Raw genomic sequence first — 24,008 nt, 5'->3', positions numbered from 1 at the left:
TAGTCCTGCATAGGAGGACAGCACAGCTTTCTGAGCGGTGAGAGAAGCTGCAAGTCCTCCTTTATCACAAGAACTTAATTATGGAAGTGTCAGTGGGACAAGCATAGTCAAAACAGTTTACTGTCGAATCACCAACCAGGGTTATCAAATGTATTCCCACAGAATGACTATGGCTTAGCAAATACTCCTAATTTCTTTTCTAACAATGGATCATCATTTAACCAGCAATGGAAAAGATGCAGATTAACAACACATGGTAACAGTTTCATGTCACCTTATCCCAAGACACCACGCTTCTCCAATCCACATTTTGCCCTAAGATTAGGCAATCGACCTTTCTGAAATTCAGGGTGAGTCTTTTATAACTACTACATCTGCTTTCTCTTAACCACACTCTTCCACACTTCGCTTCCCTGAACTCCTCCGGGTTTCTGGAAATTGCATGGCAGGTTAGGTTTTTTGGGTTGCTGAATAAACAAGATGTCTCCTCTGGAGGCTTGCTTGGCTAGAATCATGCTGTTCCAAACCAAGCACCATCTTCTTGTCACCCAGAAAATGCTCAGTGTGATTCAAAGATCTCTTGCACTGCTCTTTGATAGCATCTGCAAGTCCTCTGCATTCCTACCACAATCTGCATTCCTACCACAATCCGCCAGCTGGAATGTTTCCAAGCACAGGTGAGGACATGTTCACTAGAGGTTATTCCTCTACACAAACAATATGCAGAGTTTGATTTAAGAAATATCAACATTGCACTGCTAAGGAATGTTGCATTTGCTTTAACTTTCTTATAAATGCCACCTAAAATTATTACTTCAGATGAAATAAACCAATCCAGTTAGAAGCTGGAGACTCGGGGCGGGGGGGGGGGGGGGGTAAGGGGATGAAGAGAGGCAGAGGGCAGAGATCTTGTATGTCTATTTTGTAGTAGTTCCTTGACCTATAGGCTGCGATGAAAATGGTATTTCTGACTCAGACAGAATGGGAAATCTTTTTCTAAGCCAGGATGGAAACAATTTGAAATCAGGTTATTTTCCAGACTTCAGAGGTGGGCAAATGAGTCTTCCTCACAGAAATTGGAATTGTCTGTGTCTTAACACAGTGAGACAAGAGGTGCATATGCTGAAATGGAGGACCTGCAGAGAAACTTGCTTCCAAGACATCACTGAAAAGCCAGCTTCAGAAACAGCTCTTTCTCCCAGGCTCCATTTTAGGTTACTGTCTCCCAAAAAGGATTTAGATACACCACACCCAGCCAAGCACTATGAACATTTGCAGTCCTTTCAAATTACAATTTGGAAATGAGTTATGAGCACTGCTTTGAGGTTTTATTTAGCATGACTGTTGACATATAGTCACCCTATTCTATATTTTGGAGAGTTCCAACAGGGAAAGACTGGGGCAATACCACTTTAATAGAGGTTACTTACATTCTGCCCTCATTGAAGTCAGGAACACAAGGACAACTTCAGATCACATTCTTAAGCTTCCCCCCCCCCTCAAGTAGTAATTAATTACTTCACTATACCCACTTAATACTTGTCAAGAAGGGAGTACGCTCCTGGCATAGAAATAAGGTGGTGTGCTTGGTAAGCACCAAATAATGAAATACTTGCAGAGTTGGAACCCTCCAGTCTTCTCAAGCGCAAGCAGAATACACTCAGCTTTCTGAATAAGACCAAAAAAAACCCCTCAAACAAACAACAACAAAGAAACCATCAAGCAAAAAACCAACCAACCAAAAAAGGAAGTCATAATAATGACTTCCAAGAAGGTTATTGTCATTTTTTGTGAGGCACTTACGAAGTTTCGCAAGGAGCCAAAAAGAGAATTACAAAGGCTAGAGGCTCCATCCTGACAATAAGCACACCATGAGGACATTATGAACAGAAACAGAACAGAACGGAAAGCCATATTCTCTGCTCTTCCTTGAGGAGGGGAAGAAAACAGGAACAACCCTGTCTCCATTCAATTTTCTGAATGTAAGGATACATTCCCTAGTTTCAACCCAGGGTACAGCACTGAGACCTACTCTGCCAAAGCAAGATTTAGATTACTAGCAAAAAAAAAAAAAATATAAAAGTACCTAACCTGGTAATTTCACTAAACTTTCAGATACACACAATCAGGGAACTCAGTCTTGATCTTCCTTCCTTCTACCCCATAAACTTGAGAAAAAACTTAGAAACCTTCCATGTAACACAGCAACACAGACTCTCATTAGAAATAAAAAGAAAACAAGAGATGAAGAAAACTACTGAAAACAGTTTGTTTTATTTCCAGGATCAAATATTACAATAGGACATTTACATATATTTATAAAAAATGCAGCAGTTGTGTATATAGATCAGAGGTTTCCTTGAGTTTGGTCCCTCCCAGCACAGTGAGTTGAAATCTTCCAAGTTAATTCTCTCCCTCCTCCCACACTAAGTTGCATCATTGAAGGAAAAAGTCACTATTGTAAAAATTGATAGGCAAAGTCATAATTCTGAAACTGTAAGTTCACCAAACAGAGGAAACACTCTTTTTAAAAAATTATCTATTCTATAGTCTGGTGTCTCTGATTAGGCACCACGCTTCTGAGCTGAGTTTACCCAGATTTTCTTCACATAAAGCTGTTCTATAAAATAGCACCTGACCCCCTTCCTCCATGTACCTGTACTATCTATCCTTCTATATCTTAAAGTCTCAGCACCATTAAACAATTACAGAATTGCTCTTCTCTGTACTGCAGACACTCAAAAGTCATTAATGACAGTGACCAAATCCAGAACTTCCGCAATTACCAGCAATACTGTGATGTAAAAAGTTTTACTGAGGCAACTTCAGGCACTGATGTTAAGTGCCACATTCTCAGATTAAAAATATATGTGTATATATATATGGCTATATTTATCAGCGGTGGACAGACACTAAGCATCTCACAGCCAAGAAGAGACTGGAATAAAAGTCACCTTGTCCAACATCACAGAACATGTATCCATTAACCTCACAGTTCAGGAGCAGACAGACTATAATCAAACTACAGTAAGATCTTGCACTCAGAGAAAAACTGTACAAGATGATCCTTACAGAAAAAATAAGCCACAGCATGCACAGACCTCAACAGCCAGAGATCAAAAAAAATTTTAGGTTAGCCCAAAACAATGACTAAGGGAATTTCCAACAACATAAGTGGCTGATATAGGGGTCAAAACATGCCCTCGTATTCAATTCTGTTTTGCCTTTAAAGCAGCAGTTTTTCCACTTGAAAATGAGGATGAGGAAATCATTTGGGGGAGGGGGGGAAGGAGGATGCATCAAATTTGTCAATACTGCCAGACAAGGTACACCCAATCTTCATGAGACTCTGCACTTCACCTACCAACATCCCTGCAGTCTCTCCCTATCTTGGCATAGGGTGCTACCTTTTTGATACAACTAACTTGATAGAAAAGATATTAAACAAGAAGAAAGTAGTGGAAGTTTTCTAAAAAATTAATTAAAAAAAACTCAAAAGCTGATTTAAGATGAAGAGGTAAAATATAGTAGCAACCTTAAAGTTCCTGAAACGACATGTATCTTGCCATTCCTGAAAGCATTCCTACACAAGGTTCTAGCTTCTCCCTTTCTTTGTGAGCTTTTAGAAAGAACACCACATTTTATGCATCTTTGCAATTTTTGGAAGCCAATGAAATTCAGGCCAAGTGATGCTTCCCTGGTCCCTCCCTGCTCCTCAAAGAAAATGGGATTTTAGTTTAACCCTTACTGCTCTCAAGTTCTTTTGAACTCACTGCTCTAGCCCTAAAAACAACATCAAAAAAGCAAGGAATCAGAGGCCTAACTAGCAAGGAGACTCAGAACTGGCCATAATTAGCTGCCCAAACAGACTGGGAACAATGCATCATGCCCTCTGTAATAGGGCAGCATCAAGCAGCTGGGTTCAAAGAACCACTGCCCAAAGACAAGGCTTGCTCTTCAAAGAGCTACTGCATAAGCCATCATATGTAGAATTAACTTTTTCAATTGAAGTTATGAAGATCTCAAAGATTGCATAACAATTTTTTTTCCAATAGCCAGAAGGTGTTATCAAACAGTATGCATAAAATTATGTGGAAGTTTCTTTAAATGCGTATTAGAGAAGCCAGGTCCTTCAGCAATGAGGTTTGTTTATTAAAACATGTACTATAAAACCCAGCTGTCTCTTTCTGATTGTAAACAAGCATACAAACCACAGCATCAGCGTAAATTGGTATGACTTAGTGTGTAATCTGACAGCTATTTAATCTGGTACTCTTTAAAAACTTTGTCTATGAAACTGACTGAACACAGAAAATGCAGGCTATTTGCAGCAGTTAACACGGACTTCCTTTACACAACAGGTGTGTTTTGTAATAAAGTAGCAGACCTAGTGACTTCCAGAAATTCGCTGATTCATAACTTTAATTGCTGTTTAAATCCACTTAAGAAAAAAATTTGTCTTTGGACAACTTCTTTAGAGAAAACTAGAATTTACAAGGTCATTAAAAACAAACATACGCACACCCTTTTAACATTTAAACTGTCACCTTATCTGGTTTATCAAGAAAGGCAACATACTTCAGTACATAAAGGTCAGAAGTGTAAAATCCCAGGCCTTAATTCAAAGTTACTTAAAGTAATGCAAGTACACTCAGAAATTTTTGACTCAACCTCAGTCTGCCTTCTTTGGGTCTCTGAAGGACCATGAGTGGGAATCCAGCAATACATGTGCCAGCAGCACCTAGCAGAAAAAGCTGATGTTCATTTTCCATTCTGTTTCTGAATGCTGGTTGTAACTGTGACTATTAGCTACTAGCCACAGGTAGATTACATGCTACCAGAGTAAAAACAAGTTAGATGAAGGGCATGTGCAAGGAAAATTTCCTCTGTAAATAGTAAGAAGCATATTAGTTCTATTTAGTTCCATACCCACAAAGATAGTGACTTATACTGTTTATATGAATCTCTGCTCCACTGACTTCATGGCAGTTCTTGCAAAACAGCACGCAAATTAAAGCCAAAATATATCTATAAGAAGCTACAAAACACAGCCTTTGAGGAATTACTTGCTTTGTCCTTCAAATCTTCTTCTTTTGCAATTAGAGACTTAAGGCATTTTTCCAATATTTTCCAAGTAGTTTGTACTTCATATTTAATAATTAGAAGTAACTGTGACAAAGGCTCTTTTTAAATAGAGCCAAACTAGCTTTTATCTTTTAACACTTACAAACAGCTGCACGCATGACTTGGGTTAATGTTCTCAGCCACACCCCTCAGGCCTGCACAACATGCTGAAAAGGCTTCAATATGAGCGAAAATCTGAAGAGGTTGGTCTTTTTTCTTAATAGTTTTCAGTCTCCACAACACAGCTGGCTGATGTGTGTGCTGTAGCACTGTTTTTACTGGGGATGAAGGAAGAGGGGAGAGAAAAACAGTCACATGCAGGGGCACTTCCCCCTTTTAAAAAATTGTTCTCTGCCTCCTGATTGCAAACCAAAGCAAAAGAAAACAGAAAAAGAAAGAAAAAACAGAAATCCAGGCTCAGCATTTCTTGGGAAAGAAAAATAAGTACCAGGAACTACCAAGAATTCATTTGGGTTTTATCCAGAAAACAGAAAAAATATGCTATTTTCAGTGTAGTGCTTCCATTTCACATTCTTATTTCCCTCTTAGGTTGTAAAAAGATTAATATTCTCTAAATAAAACCTCAAATTTGAAAAGACTGTTTTCATTTTCCTAAAAGATGAGAGTATAAGTACTCCTAGTTCCACTATACTAGCAGCCAAAAGCATTTGCCATGCCAGAGAAGAATATTTTGATGGATTAACGCTTCAATGTACAGCTTTTACTTCCTTGTGTAAGACATGACTGAGCTATTCTTGTATAACCAAAGCAATGAAAAGCTACCCCAAGGCTCTCAATTTTGCATTTGATCACAAGATGACCAGTTTAATCTTAATCTTTTCTCGCAGCTGAGGAAGAAAGAAAAGAACAGCAAAAAAAAAAAAAAAAAAAAAAAAAAAAAAGTTTTGGCAGTTTTTTCAACTGTTTAGAAAAGGAGGTTTCCCAATATGGGATCACGCTCTAAATACTGTACAGTATCTCCACTAGCAGAACTGATGCAAGAAGTTCATGCTCATCTGCAGCACAGTCTCCCCTCTTTCCCACTACTGACACAGCTGTTGGTTATTTTACATCTGATTACTTCACCAACTAACAGCCTAGCTCCACATACACACTAGTACAACTGGGGAAAGAAAGAGGGTAAAGAGAAGCTACCAATAAAACAGACATAGGAATGGGACTGAATGGCCAGAGAATTTTTCACTGCTACCAATGTTAATGTGAAAAAACATTCCAAAAGTCGATACAAACCTGCATCTGTCCAAAGTTAGTTGGCCTTCCATCAGTAAACACAGTCAACTAGCAACAACTCAAAAGAGATACCAGCTGAACTGCAAAGGCTTCCTCCCTGCCTTATACAGAGAGGAACAGGGTGGGGGAAAACAGGAAAGGCCAACATGCTCCCATCCTATCTAGCCTGATAGACAATTTCTTGTGTGTCGGATACTGCATCCTATTGATAGCCCATCATAATTTTCTTGTGAAGCCAGGGAGGAAGAGGTAGAGTTTCAAGGCAATAAACACCAGAAGTCACCTCAATTAAATAGCTGAAGCTATCTAGGGAGGCATCAGACCTACACAGAAGGGCTTCCTTCTGTCCTGCTCTCATATGTCCTAGTTAGAATTTGGGCATTTCCAGAAACGGAAAGGATCCTTCAGCCTAGAGGTGCAACTGCCAGTTCACAGGACAATGACCATCATTCCCTTTCCTCCACTGGCCTTGCAATTCACCTTCTTTCTAGTGCTAGGAAGTGTCCTCTGTTGAAGGATCTCTTTACAGTCCAAAAACGACATTTGATTTCACAACACTCACTGATTACGAATCTGCTATCATATTTTGCTTCTGTGACCCCATATCTTGCAGTGGAATGCAAAACAGTTTTCACATAAAGGGAAATTAATTTATATAATTTCATGGTTCTATGCAAAACCTCAATTACAGGGTAAAGGACAGCTGTGAGCTAATACTGTCATAGAAACTGTCCTGCATACTCCATGATTTCCTACATTTAAAGACTCCAAAACATGTAGTCAAGTATGAAATTTAAGGAAAAATAACTGGAAAAGTTTTATCCTATACTAAGTTTCTGATAATTAAGTCTTTTTCTTTAACAAATATAATTATCTGACAGTGTCATGTCATGAAGGCAGCGCTCCCTGACATGTTGCATGGAGCTCACTAGCAGAGAGAGACTAATATTTCTTGTTGTTAACTCCTATCTTCTCCCTGTTTGTCCAGAAAAAATTTACACTCATGGCAGGTTTTATACAGCTTTTTCTTCACTGGTGAAGAGCATGCTAGACTGAGTTCTCAACTGTAAATATACACTGCCTCAACATTAGTCTTGAGGATGGCTGTGTTACTGAACTTTTATCCCACTCTAATATCTGCTGTAACACACACTGACCAAAAGCTCTATATCAAGATAAAATACCCTGGGAAAATAAGGCAGTCAGCATTGTCCAATGTACACACAGGATATGCCTGCACAACTTCTGATGCCAGCTTTCATAGGTAAAAAGAAAATCTGAATCAAATAGGGAAATTAACTGCTGCTACAAAATCTTTCATAATGCATTAACTAATTCTACAGTCCGACAAGGCTTTGTAGATGTTTTTAATTAATAAAGAGAATCCTGCTTAGAATTTGCTATCCAGTCCAAATGTACTAATGGTCTAAATGTTCAGTGTTCTAAAACCCCTGCAAGGCTAGTCACCTCTGGGAAAAAACACAAATAGAAAAGCCAGCTGTCAACTTTATGATAGGCGTTTTCCAGAGATTTTAAGATCTTCACAACATCCTGTGACACTCCATCGTAAAACCCTGAAAGTAAACAGGAGTCGTCATTTAGGAGATGTGGGGGAGAGAACAAATTGAAATGCCATCTACTCTTATAAAGGAGTCAATTCTGCTAAAATAGCAGACAAGCAGCTTTCCCTCTGGGCCAAGCATTCAATTCCATACTGAGTATACCTGTTCTTCTTTTTTTTTTTTTTTTTTTTTTTTTTTTTTTTAAGAAGTTCACTAGCAGCATAAAATATGCAGGCAATATAGAAGCATTTAAATTAGATGGGAGCAGAGCATCTTAATACAGCTCACCGTAACTCCTTCCCAAAAATAAATTTTCTGCAGAGTGCTAGATAAGTGATCCTGTAAGAAGGCCGTAAGGTTAATGGAGACCTTTCATGTAGAGAACAAAAATGAAGGTAGGACTCTACTAAAAATTACATTCTCCCCTTAGAGAGATGACTCAGCGCCTTATCACACAGCATTTTAAAAAAATAAATTAATCAAAACAGCTTTAAGAATAGCAGCGAGAAGGGTATGTACGTTATGGCCACTCCAAGCCCCAGCATTCTGGATGCACAGATTACCCTTTTATTTTATTCCATAAAAGCAAAGGAAAGACATTCTTCCCAAAGAGAAATGTTCTTCCCAATGCTCTCCCCAGGGCTCAAGCTGAGGAAAAAAAACCCAAAACTCTGAACATCCTCATTTGGTCACTAGATTAGGAGAAGGGAAGAAGAGAGAGAAGGGCCAGCCAGCTGCCTGCCTGTTTTCAGCACTGCAATCCTACGACCCTCAACTTCATATTTAGTGAGTTGGTGTCCTAGGCAGAGAGGAGAGAGAAGGAAGGCTGGGAGAGCTCAGGCCACAGTGCTAATTCCTTTCCTGCACAAAGACAGTCTCTTGAGGACACAGGCCTGCCTCCTGTAATGTGATCTCATAGTCCAGGTGGGAGAGTTTCCTTCGAGGGAAGTTGGTAAGAAGTTCAAAGCGTTCATTCGGGTATCCTTTTGACTGGACATGCTTCACAAGAGCCTGGAAAGAAAGAAAGGCAAAGTAGTGCTATTTAATTCAAAAATTAGAGGGTTACAAAAATATTCCTGTTTCCTTTAAAAAAGGTAAGTCTGCAATCACAGAGAAAGAACACCTTGAAATTTTGTATGTAATACAGAAGCTTTATTAATTATCTAATTTGGCCCTCACATGGCAAGAATAGTCAGAGAAGCTAATTATCAAGTGATTCTCTCACATAACCAATTCTTTGAGCAGAAAGAAAGTATACATAATAGTACATCAATTTAAGCAAGCTGAACTTCACATTACACACTCAAGCCATGGTAAAGTAAGTTTCCAGAAGTGCCCAAACTAGAAGCTCTCTCATTTGTTTAACAGATATTATCCGTACGTTAAACCTAGAAGTCACTACAGAAGCGTTTTTCTTTGTCACGTAACTTTGACAAAAACAAATGCAGTGTTTTTACTAACAGTCTAATTTTTTTTCCTGCCTTCGAGGAGCATGAAGTGCTTTTTGGGTTTTTTTTTTTTGTTTGTTTGTTTGTTTCTCATTTTAGAGCTTTTTTCAGTTGATTTCTCTGCTTAAAATAGCTATCGGGGTAGGATACAGAGGGGATTACAATAAAGAGATACCAGCTTCACAATCAAATACACAGATACATCAGGAACAGCTAGTGCCTGATTTAAGTGACATAAATTTCCCAAGTTCATCAGGAAACACTGTAGATGAGGGGGTAAAGGGTCCACAATAACGTAGGAACAGATGAGGATTGAGAAATGGAGACTGGCTAAAGAACAATATACGAGATACCGCAACACAGCAACTCAAGCAGAAGGGAAAGCTATAGCTTTTTAAAGAGGGGAAAAAATAAAATTAGTATGCAATAAAGAGAAAGAAGAAGAAATAAGTTGGAGTGTCTCAGCAATATTGTTTACACAGTTTTGGTAGGTAATCTGTGACAGTGAATTAAGTGTAAGGAGGTAAATAAGCAGTATTAAACTTCTAATTATTCACCTTGATTCCACTTGCTATTTAACTGTCACTTTGGGACCACAGTGACCCAGAGGGCTGCACAGCTAGCACAGACAGTTCACACACAAGTAGCTTAGGAGATCACATGAGCTGCTGTTGACTCTTGCTGTTTGTGTTCTGGCAAGAAATCTGTAAGCCATATGGTGGTGATGAGACACAGGATGTGGTCTCCTGTAGCCACCCATAGCACCATTCCTAGTATTTCTGGGGCACTGGAACAGATGGAGCTGGCTCATGTGATGGGATGCAGTGAATGTGCCCTCCTTGACACTGATAAGGATGGGGAACTCACCATGGAGGATAGACCCTGATTGACTCCCTGAGCAGTCAGGTGAAGGAGAAGAGGTCAGCAAGTCCTGATGCATCAGGGAAGACGAGCAGGAAATTGGTAGGTTGCTAGCAGTAATGCTATAAGGGCAAGAGCTGACGCTTTGTGGCAGACAAGAATTTTGCTGCTTGCCTGGAACAGAGATCCAAGATATGATGGAGAAACTTCCTAGATTCATCAAGCCCTGGAACACTAACCCCTACTCCTCTTCCCACACTGGCACCAGTGATACTATGAAGTGTGACCTGCAAAAGGTCAACCAGGAGTACAAAGCATTGGGACTAAAGAAAAGGCAACAGGTGCTCAGGTTGTCTTGATCCCCACAGTCAAATAGAAGGGTGCAGACAGAAGCAGGCAGATCATGCAGATCCACACTCAGCTGTGTGGCTGGTATTGCTGGTATGGTTTTGGATTCAAAGACTGTGGGACACTGCGATTCACTTAGCAAAAAGTGATAAGGACATTTTTGCCAACAGATTGGCCAACTTCCAGAAGCAGGCATGAGCATATGTGGAACAGAGCAATGGGGGCAGCTCTCACACCTCCTTCCAAGAGAAAGGGCAGATGGTGGATCATATCTAGTGCTTAAACATTGGCACTTGCTCTCTGGGAAAGAAACAGAACTCCATATGCAGTGACAGAGGTAATATCACTGGTTTTACAGAAACTTGATGGGATAGTTTCCACGACTGTAACAGACAGCTAAAAGCCGTTCAGAAAAGATAAAGAGGTGGAAGAAGATGAGAGGGTGTGCTTCATGTAATAATAATAATAAAAAAAAAAAAAAAAAAAAAAAAGGAAAAAAAAGGGCATTTTAAGTGCATGGAATTTATTTTTCAACATGATGACAGAAATCTATTGATTGCCTTTGGGTCAAAATTGGAGGGATCACATCAAGGAAAAACTTGTGGTATGCATCTGCTATTGACATCAGGAAGCAGAGGTGCATAAAGCCTTCTTCAGACTACTCAAAGAAGCTTCAACTCTACAGGTCTTGATTCTCATGGGGAACTTCAACTATGCTGATATTTGCTGGGAAAGCAACAAAGCAGAGAGAGCATAAGCAATCTAGGAGGTTTCTGAAATGTGCTGAGGACAATCTCCTAGTGCAATCACTGGATGTGCCACTAGGAGTGGTGCTTTTCTGGATCTACTGCTTACAAATAAGGAAATTTTTTTTCAGAGATGTGACCCTGTGCTACAGACAAGTAGCAGAATAAAGATTGCACTTCAGAAGAACAGATTTCAACTTGCTCAAGGAATTGTTAGGAGGCCTCCCATGTCAGCCTGCCCTTGTGGGTAAAGTAGCTCAGGAATGCTGGGAGATTTTCAGAAACAGCCTTCTCAAAGTACAAAAGTGGTCCATCTCCCAGAGCAGGAAAAGAAGCAGGCATAACAGTCTGTTTAGACAGTGAGTTATTAAGAGAGCTCAGATGCAAAAGTGAAGCATGAGAGATGGAGAAGGGGCAGACTCACAAATATAGCGATATAGAAATACTGACTGGATGTGCACAGATGTAGTTAAGAAGGCAAAATCTCAACTGGAGCTCAAATTGTCAGGCGTAACAAGAAAGGCTGCTACAAGTATGTTCGTAGGAAGCGAAAGTACAATGAAGATGTAGGTCTGCTGCTGAGTGGAGCTGGCAAGTTATGTCACAAATAATGTAAGAGGTTGATGTACAACTTGATGCTTTCTTCATCGCAGTCTTCACAGCCCAAGTCTCCATGCCAAAAAAGCAATGGCAACCCATCAGTAGAAGAGTTAGGAACCATCTGTAGAAATTCAACATATACACAACCCTATGAAACCTGACAAGTTACCTCTCAGGGTGCTTCACAGAGCTGGCTGACTGCTGTCACCACAGCAAGGCCTGGTTATAAGAAAAAAAATCTTCACTGCGAAAGCAATTTCATGTTGGAACAGGTTACCCAGAGAAATGGTGCAATTTCATTTGCTGGAAGTATTCTATGCTTAGCTTGACAGAGCCCTGTCCATAACCTCATCTATGACCATGCTTTCAACATAGGGTTGGATCAGATGATCTCTAGGGATCCTTTCCAACTTAGACTTTTCTATGATTTGATAACTCTGTAACAGTTAGCAAGGTAACTACATAGAGATTTCTTTCGAATTTATAACAATGCACACACAAACCTTTGAGAAGAGGTGACTGTCACTCCAACTACCTCTTTTACTTGGACAGCTCTCCACCAGTCTTTGCAGATTACAACGCCTGTGTCTGACAAGTAATTTAAGTAAGCAGGTTTGACTTCTTTTTTCAAGCAACATGAGTAACAGCAATTCCCTACAGACCGTTGTATTTAAAAATTCAGTGAAGCTCACTGCTCACATCTCCACTCAATTTTAAGGCCAACCTTTCCTACACACTTTATAACACTTGGCAAACAAGTTATTCAGACAACCAATCAGCTGCAGGGTTCAGCTGCTAAATAGAGTGAAATCAGCTATGTAGTGTGTGCCAACAGCAATGACTTCTATGAAAAAGCAGTTTTGCTTTACAAGCTAAGAGGCATTATAAAGGAAGACATAGGTATGAATCTAACTCTTAAGTGGAACCAAGCGGGGAAGCAGGAAGTTGAATTTTTTTTGCTTTTCTCTCACCAATCTAATTTCTTGCCCAGGGAGAAAAGGGTAACAGTAATATTGGAAGCAAAAGTATATCCTGAAGATAACAGTGTGTAAAAAAGCCATTCTTGATCAGTAAGAATATAATGACAGAAAGCCTGTTTTCAAAAACATTCACTACTGATGGGATAGCAACTTATTATCATATGTTAAAACTTCCAATGTACAAAGGTCTCTGTAGATAATTGCTTGCTATAGTTCTGAACAGCTTTAAAGTGAAAGAGACTACGGGCTGAAAAAAAAAATCAGCATGAATATGATGCTTGCAAACAAACATCTGAGACTCGATCTTGATCTGTCTGAAATGGCTTTAAAATAAATCAGATGAGGCTCATCAAATATTTTAGACATGAGAGCACATAAGCTGCCTGTTCAGCTCTACAACTAAAACCTATCTTCACCTAAAAAACTTGTCCTATCTAAATTCTAAGAGGACTAACTGTATAGTGGATAATAGAAGAAATTTATATACTTAGATTAACTCCCTTAAACAGTGAACTATCACAGTCCATAAAAGGAGTCAAGCCAAAAGGTAGGATTATCACAAATACATCAGTATTCAGATATATCTGTATATATTCAGACATATTCTGTATCAGTATACAGAATACCTGTATTTCAAATAAATCCATTCTGTAATCATGGACCATGGACTTGTGCACAAACAAGTTAGTTACATACGCTAGCATGACGTAAGTATTTCAAAAGTTCTGCATGTTTAGTAATACAACCACAGTCACGTCTGCTTTGTAACTTCAGCAGATCTTTCAAAAAGCAGATAAGATCAAACACACACTTGAAAAAATTATACACAGATGACTGCTAAGACAAAGCAAAGTCTGACAAAGTAAAACTAGTTCCTACAATGTTGGAGTACCGCTCTTTGTGTCCCTCAGGCTTCATTTCAGCACTTGTACTCCAGCCTTGGGACCCTGCATCCGGTACTTCAGGTAGTCTATATCCTATGGACTTACGCTTGGTTTTGAATGAGTTGATGGTGTCACAAAAGCACCATTTCTTTTTTTATTCTTTCATGCAAAAGAGTAAGAGTGGGAAGATGCGCTTGAGAAAAAGTGTATTTCTTGAGTGCTGCAGACTAGGTTATAGTCTCATTTTCTTTAACAGACATAACCAAACATTTTCATTCAAGTTCCTTTTAAATCTGTGCAAGGTCCTTCTGAAGAGGCACGCTTTTGTTTTAAGGTACCTAAAACTTCAGTACAAAGCTGAACTTTCCTGGCCACTGTCTCATGAAAAAATATAGCTAATAGGACTACAGTGATCTCTTTAAACACTGTAAGGCTTCCAAGTGTGCTCCTGTGGACTTTTAATGGAAATAGCATCAACATGAATCTCTCTAACTTAAACAAGCCTGAGGAGTATTTCAGAAGGATACTTGAAACAGAGCAATTAAATGATGCTGTAACAGTTCTGTTTTGGGAGAACTTTCTCCCAAGTTTACTCTGTCATCCATGTCTAGGACAGAGTGTGAAAGTATGGTGAAAGGAACGGAGAACAAGAAGCAAAAGTTTTGCCTTTTGATTTCACCATTGTCTGACAGTGGACAATGACTTAACCTCTGCATCTAAACATAAACAAATAATCATTAAATACCTTAAAATAATCTCAGCTCACTAACACAAAAGGCATATGAAGTTATTTTAGAATAGAAATTGGCAGTTTTGGGACTAAGGAAGATGCTGGAGTATACGTGCAACCCAACTAGCAAGGGAAACATACAAGAACCAGCAGAGTCTGCAGATCTGAAGAGAGCAAGCACATGGGAAAAACACAACAGAATGACAGTGTAAGTGCTCCTTGGATATACCACCTTCACTGGATATAATTTTAATAGTACAACACAGGACAAAAAACTCTCCAGTTTCAGCTTTCCCGTACTCAAACAAGGATTTCAACTAACTCTACTCACCAGAAGTTTAGCTTGTTCGGGCAGTGAAATTTGTTCCCTCTTTCCATCTGGATACCTTAGCATCAGCTGTGCCTTTGGTCCTAGCATAAAGGAAGTTACTACAAGTTAACAAACAAGGCCACCAAACTGAGCTCCTCTGCAGACTTAGGTGCACATTTTACTGTATAGAATGGTAAGTTTAGGGACTAGGGACAAATGCTTTTTTTTTTTTTTTTTTTTTTTTTTGTGGACAAGATTTCAGTCTATGAAGATATGTGCTACTGCATATGATTTAAATATATATATCTAACTTAGGACTTTTGAAAGAATTAATAGCAATGATTGATACAGATCAGCATTCCCAGAGAAAAGCACACTGTGTTACTCTTTGCTTTTGAGACCATCTTCATCCACTACAACCTAACTCAGAATTGCTGGGAGGAGCAATGAGACTCCCAGCACTTGCTAATACCAGCAAAAGTTTGCACTACTAAAACTCCTTCCAGACCCTCAAGGCAGCCAAACTAATGGAGCATGAGGTTGAACTGAATCTAATCTGTTTCACTCTACAATACCAGCAGAAGCCACATAATATGCACCTACATTACACCAATGGACATTTTCCTCACAGACAAGGTCTTAAACTAAGAAACTTGAGCTCAGTGAACAACGTGACTGTGCTGTTTGTGCCATCATGTCAAAGTGCAGCTGTAAGCAGAATGAACCACCCAAATGTCTTCTGCCTTCCTCTCTCTTTGAAGCTAGACAAGATTTGCTTCTTCAAAATCGAGACTGAAACCATGTTTGTCAGTCTATGAAGACTTTCAGAAAAGAAGTAAAACACTTGCAAGTCACTATAAAAAAAAAAAGAGAGCGAGAGAGAGAGAAAGAACGCAGTAGCTTACCATTCACCTCCAGGCCCTGCAATGTACTTTCAGGCTTTTCAGTTGACTCCTCCACGATCCCTGCATCAATGCAGGGCAGTACTCTGTGATTTGATGTTGTACCAGGCTCTGTCCTTGCAGGGGTCTCAGGCTGAGGCCTCCGACTCTCTTCTTTTTTATACCCCAAGTCCTTGTGTGGAGACTTCCTCAACTTGGCAGGATTCTCTGATTCTTCTTCCTCCTCAGATCCACAAACAGAAATAAACTCTTCACTTCCAGAAAAAAGCTCTGATTCAGACTCCTCATCTGACCGACTTTCCTGCTTGGCCTGTGAGGAATCAAAATGTGTTTCCTGTAATGAGGCTCTGATAGCAGCTTCCAACTGGCTGTCCTCACTGGCATCAATGAGACTCTCCTGTTGAACATAGACATAACATAAAGACATAAGAAAAATGCTTTTAGACATATATCCATATCAAAGTGTTGCAAAGGGAAGCTATTAAAGCTGTCAGGTGGAAGGCCAGTCATGTAGTCAGTGCTTAAGGATTTCTCCTTGCAGTGTCATGTGATGTGATATTTTTCAGTAGTATTTTTTCATTCTACACACAGAATTATGCGTCTGCTAAATTAAAAATAAATGCTGATAGCACAATCTGTATAAGAAAAACAATCATCAAAGGACAAGGTGTTCTCTGATGCATTATCTTTGTATTTTTGCATACTCTTGCTCTAATTCATTATGTCTGCTTATACTACCAAGTGGGAAATTAGTACAACTGGATACAGGCATGCCAGATTTTCTGTCAAGATTCTCCAGTCGTAACAGAAGGTCTCATACTTACAGAACGAGAACATTTTTGGGGAGGGCTAGTAGAATGCCCATCCAGTTGTCCATGCTCACTCAGGAACCCAGTCACTTGGTCCAAGAAAGAAGTTACATCTAATTGGTGCCACTCCACTAGCTTCTGGCCTAGGGAACATAAGGCATCATGGAACATAACTTCAGCAACAGCCCTCCAAAGATTGCAGCTTAGCTGTCAAACAAACAAACAAATTCACTGCTGTATACACACTGCGCAAGAGTCTACCTTCGTGGAACTTCAGTATCACACAGGCCACCTCCTGATAATTACATTTCCTCCCGTTAGCACCTTGAAAAGGTTCAAAGGGTAGACCTGCTCTAATATATTTATCATCATTTTTCTATATTCATGGAAATGTGTGCAGAATGCTGAATTATGCATCACAATTAAAACAAAAACAAACGAAAACTGAATCTGAATGAAGTTTATAAAGCATTTCCACATTCTTGCCTGCTTTGATTCTGTATCTTAGCAAATAGCATGTGTTTTGATAATATAAAGTGCTGAGAAGAATACTCTAACTTTGGTTTCAAAGAACTAGTTTTTGGGTGGATTACGTCAAATAGCAAGAACACAATTACTTCAGTGCTGAGAAGCAGGGCACCAAATAATTGCTATAGAAGATTATATGACCATAAAGAGACAAGGCTGTTAGGACACAGGAAAGAAAAAGTTGTAATTTAAAAAGACCTGGAGGTGAACGAAAAAGTTTGATTGTTCAGTTAAAAAGAAAGAAAAAAAAGACAAAAACCAAAAGCCAAATTGCTATTTCAAAATTAAGACACGATTTAATGAGTTATCCCTGAGTTTCACAAAGCTATTGTTCCAGGAACAGGAAGCAGACTTGTATTTGTTTCATTTTAATATTAAAGGATAGCTCATCCATTACTTGTTTTCAAATAACTTTTAAGAGCTCTTACAGTCATGTCAGTGTTCCAAGGGAAGCATCAATAAATTTCAATTCACATTACCTGGTGGTACTAATTTCAACAAAGTATTTTATAAGCTATGCCAAGTACCATAATCAGATACACACATAATTTGAGCAAACCTTAGGAGTTTTATTCCTTTAATTCTTCCAAAAGATCTTTACTTCCTTAACAACACTGGGGTCTCTCAGAGAACGACTAATGTAACTGAGATGTTTCAGTCACTGTGTAACGCACACTGCTAAAGACAGTATTTGAGCCTACAACGGCCAGTCCTTCTTATAGGATATATAAACTGCAGATAACTGTCACTTATCTTACCTGTCCTGGGATCCAGGATGGAGACATAAGGGAAATCTGCCAATTTATAAAACTGTATGTACCTCTGTCCTTCCTCACTGTCATGGTATACCTACAGAACACCACAATGGAAGCAAGTTATTGGGGGTGGGGGGCAGGAGATGGAGGGAAGTGGGGACGGACAACATAAACTATCTAGAAAACATACAACATTTGTCTCCATTTTACAGTAACCTACAAGTGGTATGTACAGTTCTCTATAACTGCTACAAACACAGTACAAACCTCTAACCATGCATGCATTAGAAGTCAGATGATAAAGTTTTGAATCCATAAGTGAAAGATTGTTTAAATATCAAAACACATATCCTTGAACTACAAGGCTCATCTTTTCTACAGTTCTCTAAGAGAACACCAACATGCCATCTTCTTCCAAGAAGTCTGTTTTCACAAACCCATCTACTAGGCATCAAGTTGCTAGTATGGCCCCATTAAATTTCCTACCTGCCAAAAAATGAAATGTTCCCGGATTATGTTCTTCACAGCCTCATTGCTCCACACATCACGGTTGAGGCACTGACATGCAAAATCTTGCACATTCTGAATGTTTATCATGAGCCATTTGTTCTGCATCTGACCACACTCCTTAGCCTGTAAGCAGAGAGAAAAGCTTCATTAGCCAAAAATGAAGAGCTAGACATAAACAATGCCAGCAATGATCAGTGATGGCTTCTAACATTGTCAGATTTTTCACTAAAACCACTTCACAGTGAAAAAAAATGGATAGAACTAGCAGAAAGGTATCCACAAGACAAAAGGCAGGGCTGAAAGACCTGCTTAAATGAGACTGGTTGAATTACAGAATCACATCGATGAACAGAGCTGCTGCATTTTGACAAGCCAAGTGCAGAGTGGGAAAAGCAACTATAGGAGTGGTGGGGGGGAACACAACAAAACAAAACAAAAAGTCAAAAAAGACTGTGAATTAAGTATTTGTTCTGGGAACAGTGTAGTCAATCATACTGATTTGACAACAGAGGAAAGACCTGCTCACTCTTAAGATAAGCCTGTGGACCTTTTTCTGTTTAAACAGGAGAGCATAATTGATGGCAAACTTGCATAAATCCAACAGGTCCCCCTCTCTGTATGTTTTTTCTTTCCTTTTTTTTTCCCGCTCATCTCTCTATTACTGGGCACCTAACAAATTAGGCATCCCTTTTTGATGCTCGTTATCCAGGATGTAAGTGGGGAGGAAGATGGGAAGGCGCAGGAAGAAATCTTACTGGTTTGAGTCACAAAGCTGGCATTGTCTGATTGGTTGGTTAATGGTAGGAGTTTGATCAAGAATGTAATTCTGATCGCTGAATTGTCATACCTGTTGAAAAAAAGAGGGCTATATCAACAGTAGGAATGCTCTTACCACCTGGAGAGACTGGAATTAGCATACGGATTTTCTTTATCTGTTGTTTTTTTCCCGGGGAAAAAAAAGGTGGTGGTGGGGAGTATTTATAGGTGTATTCACCATCTTGCTTGTAATGCCCTTAGCAGCAAATTTGAAGAATTAGAATTTTGCACAAGATTTTGCTAGTTCTGATTTGTTCCCCCACATCAAAAAGTTTTCACTTTTAAAGTGAATTTTAGCCTGTGCACTTTTGAATATAGTCAGTCTATCTGACACAAATACTGGGATGCGTGAGCCCCATACACTTAGCTTGGTAAAAGGTGAGCCTCAATACTCCTGCTAAAATTGTAGATATTAAAGTATAAGCTTGTTCTTCGATCACAAGATCTGTCTACAAAATTACTCTGCATGGTCAAATGACCTGCAGAGCCTATTTTTATTTTATTCTCAGAAAAGAATGTTACAAAAAAAAAATAGGGCAGAAAGTATGGAATAATTATATTGATCCCACAAGTGACTTCATATTAACCTCTTATCACTAACACTCCAGTCTCAGAATCCAGTATTTTGTCATCAGAACAGGTAAGTGGGGCGGGGGACACCTAAATAACTAATCAGGGTTTTAAATATACTTATTAGGCTTTTATTTCAAAGAGTGCTTTGAGCTAAATGTAGATTTTGAGAAGTAATCTTAGGCAACCAGTTTAAGAAGAGTTCTAGAGGTACTGCCCAAGGTTAAAGGGAACATATACATCAATATATACACTGAGTCTATCAGGCCACCTCAGTCTTGTATTCTAACCTAATCCATACTGGATTAAAATAACAAACCTGAAAAGGAAAAAAAAAAAATAAAAAAATAAAAAAAAAAGTCATTGTACCTATAATCCCATTTTCTGCTATTATTATATGCTACTGGCAAAGCTGGAAAGTGCATCTTATTCTTCTCTACTTACTTTGTATATTCCTCAACATTTGTGAGAACTTGACTCTACCTCTCCTCTGTCCAGCTAATGTCCTCTTTAAGGGATGCAAGCAGAAAATGCACACAGAACATTTACAAAGACAAGTTTTGGCACAGAAAGCAGGTATAGTTCTTGAAACCACTTTTTTAACTTCTTTCTAAGAACAACAGGTTTCACATTCAATGTTTAGAAGGACACAGTTAAACTGCTGCCATCTACTGCACATATACAATCATGCTCTTACACAGCCACTGCCTATTTTTTGTGGGGGAAGTAGGGAGAGAAGAAGGGGAGGAGTGCAAAGGGCGGAATACTGTGGGTTATATTGCTGGTTCATTTTGGTAAGTGACCAAAATAACAATGCAGGGCTCAAGCATTAGTTCGAATATACCAAAGACTGTATCTAATGGCCTTCATCCCACTGTTTCCAACCTCAATTGCTCCACACACACCTCCACATTTCTCCTCCTCCTTTGAGCTATGAGGGTCATCAGCAAACACTTATCAAAGAACACAAGAAAATGGGAAGTCAACAACCATTCCCTGCAAGCATTCCTGTTCAAACTTTCAGCAATCAGCAGGGTGAGAATTTCCAGAGATAGAGGTAGTGTTTATTAAACACAACTCCCGTAAATTTTTCTTTCTTCTTTTTAGCCATTCACATTTTTTTTTTAGTACTGTAACAAAACAACAATCTGATTAGACAACATGTGAAAGAAGTCTCATTTAACGCTTGCTACTAGCTTTCACTGGACAACCTCAAGCTCCTGTACTCACATAAATAACACATCTTTTTCTCTCATTTGACTTTTCTGCAACATGCACGATTTACAAATTTCTGTTCCATCTCCTCTTCAGCTGTATCATTCCTATACCAAGGAGTCCCACTCCAGGAAAAAAAAAATAGAATGTAATTTTTAGCCTTTCCCTAGAGGTTATCCTCCTTAAACAAAAGGAAATCTTTGTGATGGCTCTTCTTTACTCAGCTTTGTTGAAATGCATTGCTTGTTATGGTAAACAGAGAGAACAAGGAAGTGAAGCCAGCATCTTATAACCTTCTAGACATTCGCTAGACAAGCATAGTTCAGTTTGGAAAATAGCAGTTACAGGAAGTCAGAGCAAGAGGTCTACTTTTGAACAGGGGATACTCTGTCTGTGCTAGACTTGCACTTCTTGCCTGGGCCAGCACAGAAGAACAGGGCACACACGTTCTTTCATCAACCAGCCATTCCTGGGCCAGTGGTGCATTTAGAGATTGTATTTATACAAATGGCCAGTACAGAAGTACCTTATGCAAAGATAATAGCATAACTGAAGTATAAAGACTAGGTTCACTTTTAAACTATTACTGCTTGCTACACATAAAGAAAGAATTCACACTCAGCTGTAAAGCAGGGAGCAGCGACAGAACATTTAGCTTGTAAAATGAAGAAACTTCATATAAACCCAAGATTTGAGATTTGGTAACATGACATGTAATTTGAAGTAGTACTGAAAATCTAGTGACTCTTAAGTGTAGAACTGGATGCACCAGAGCTATCTGCTTGCCAAAATGGAAAGGCACTAACCTATGTCATTCTGATACGTATTCTCCAGGAGTTAAATCACATCTCACAACATAAGCATGAAAAGACAAACACCTACAGTTCTTGAAAGCAATTTTTTGACACTAGAACAAAACCATGTTCTTTATTACAAGAAGAACTGTTACTTCTGAATCTTCAGTTTGGTGTGCTGCTCCAGTGATTCATTCCTAGAAGATTCTACATTAATGAGATAACAACCATGAAGCTTAATACTACATTGAAGCTCAATATTACCATCAGGAAACTCCAGTTAAAATTCCTTGTACAATCTCAACTGACTATTCAGAGTCTTTGCAGACAGTAATAGCCTAATTATGAAGTCACATAACACTCATCAAATACAGACTTTTTGGTGACACTGCATATTTAGGCTCTGAAAGTTTCTCTGAAATTGTCTAGCAAGAGAAAAAGGATAGTTTTGGATAACATCTTGCTAGCATATCAGTCATTTGCCTCTGGTTTATGTGGCACCATTCCACAAGCCTACTAGCTACTGACTAATAATAACTAATATCCAGTGGCTCAACCATCATGTTCAAAAGACCTGCAGAATTAAGATAAAATATTTTACAGATTTTCTGCCTTAAAATTTTTCCACATCTCACTTTCCACAGTGTAATTAAGTTAAACATATACTTAGCTTTACAAGTATAATGATCCTAAGTTGTAATGTATGCAAAGCACACTATTCATTGCTGGATTATAAATTAAAAATCAATGCTCATTCAACACTTGAAAATGTCTCTTCAATAAAAGTTAATTCTCATCTATTCTTAAAAGCTAGAATTACAGAGCTAAAATGAAACCATAACTTTTTGCATTTTCCTGTTAAGACTCAAGTTTGTTTATATTTGCAAGTAACTGAGTTTTTCAGGGGGGGGGGGTGGAGATAACTGAATCTACTTAAGATGAAGATCAAAGTTAGATAACCCAGACAGGAGTAACAAAGATGAGCAACAGGCAACCTTACTATGACCAGATACTTGCTAAGTTCGAATAAAGTCATGAATGTGCATGGCACAGTGTCGGTAGAGTGTTCTTGCAACACCCTTCCAGAGTGCTTAGAATCCACCACACACCAAATGCCCTCAAAATGCTTAAAATATGAGAGCATCAAAATGACTTCAGAATGCAATAAACATCTCTGGCTTATTATCTAGAATATATAGGTTTATCAAAGTGTACAGCAAAGGAAGAAGCAGAATAAGTTACAGAACTAACAGAAGTTTGCTGGAAGTGAATTTTGAGGAAGACTGTGATTGCTAGGTTCATAGGAGGCCAGGCACTGTCCTGTAGAGTAGTACTGCAGCACAGAGTCATAAACAGAAAAAATTAAAGAGGTATTGGTCAACAAAAAGATTTTTATTGCAAGGAAGTAGAGGAGCATCAGTTTGAAATCAATGGTATTCCATGGGATGAGGAATTATAAAAAAACCTAAAAAGGTGAATGCCAATAGCTGAAAGCATACATTTCTCTGAATTAGAGTTACTACAAAGAGCAGGACAAGGTGTGATTGTTTTTTTCTGAATTAACAAGACTAAATAGGAAGGCAATTAATTTTGGACAGTCAAATCCATCAATTAGTTATTTCATAGACTATCTTTGGCTATGGCAGAAGAGACCTAATCAACATTGCTAAAGTCTTGACATTTTCAGCAAGACATGAAGGAATACCAGTATACATCTCAATTCCACAGCAGAGATAAGAGGACACTTGCTAGTTTTTGCATACATTTTTATGTGGGCAGCAGTGGTTGTTTTCAAGTGAACTCCCCTTACAGTTTCCTCTTAACCAGGCATTTGTTTGGTTCACAAACAGCTCTGAACCACAGGTCTTCTGGGGATATTCAGTCAAGGGACTGGATACAATCTTGTTTGAAGTAAACCCTGAACCATGTATCATCATACAGATGCCTCAACATCAACTTCTTCAATCTACTGATCTGTTTCTATTGCACCAAATTACTTGTTGAGATAGACATCGCTATTCTCTGTCAGCATCCTTTCAAACCTAGAATTTTGTTAGGAAAGTAAATATATGGAAGGCACTGTCAGAACACTGGAGTTAGAGACAAGCCAGCTAATCATTGGTGATTTGCGAAACAGAGAGATGAGGCCAACAGGAGGGGAGCTGAAGATTCAATAAAGGTATTATTTCTGCAGAAGTTCTCCAGTGGTGCTCTACTGTGTGAGCACGACATTAGAAGCAACTATTTACAGAATCAACTTTACTA

At 38.8% G+C, this 24,008-nt stretch overlaps 1 protein-coding gene across 4 annotated transcripts in view; it reads right to left on the bottom strand.

Moving 5' to 3' along the window:
• Positions 1–2,255: 2,255 nt before the first annotated feature.
• Positions 2,256–24,008, bottom strand: part of UBXN7 (UBX domain protein 7) — a 34,716-nt gene continuing 12,963 nt past the window's right edge. For all 4 annotated transcript variants that reach the window (XM_062582916.1, XM_062582919.1, XM_062582917.1 and 1 more), the window contains 6 exons: positions 18,325–18,471; positions 17,842–17,932; positions 16,571–16,698; positions 15,750–16,143; positions 14,866–14,945; positions 2,256–8,948 (listed from right to left, as the gene is read on the bottom strand). In XM_062582916.1, coding sequence (XP_062438900.1) covers positions 8,787–8,948; positions 14,866–14,945; positions 15,750–16,143; positions 16,571–16,698; positions 17,842–17,932; positions 18,325–18,471 — 1,002 coding nt within the window. In that variant the 3' untranslated portion in view covers positions 2,256–8,786. The remainder of the gene's footprint in view (positions 8,949–14,865; positions 14,946–15,749; positions 16,144–16,570; positions 16,699–17,841; positions 17,933–18,324; positions 18,472–24,008) is intronic.

The sequence above is a fragment of the Rhea pennata genome, chromosome 9 (assembly GCF_028389875.1).
Source record: "Rhea pennata isolate bPtePen1 chromosome 9, bPtePen1.pri, whole genome shotgun sequence".
Classification (NCBI taxonomy): Eukaryota; Metazoa; Chordata; class Aves; order Rheiformes; family Rheidae; genus Rhea; species Rhea pennata.
This window is presented reverse-complemented; position numbering and strand designations above follow the sequence as displayed.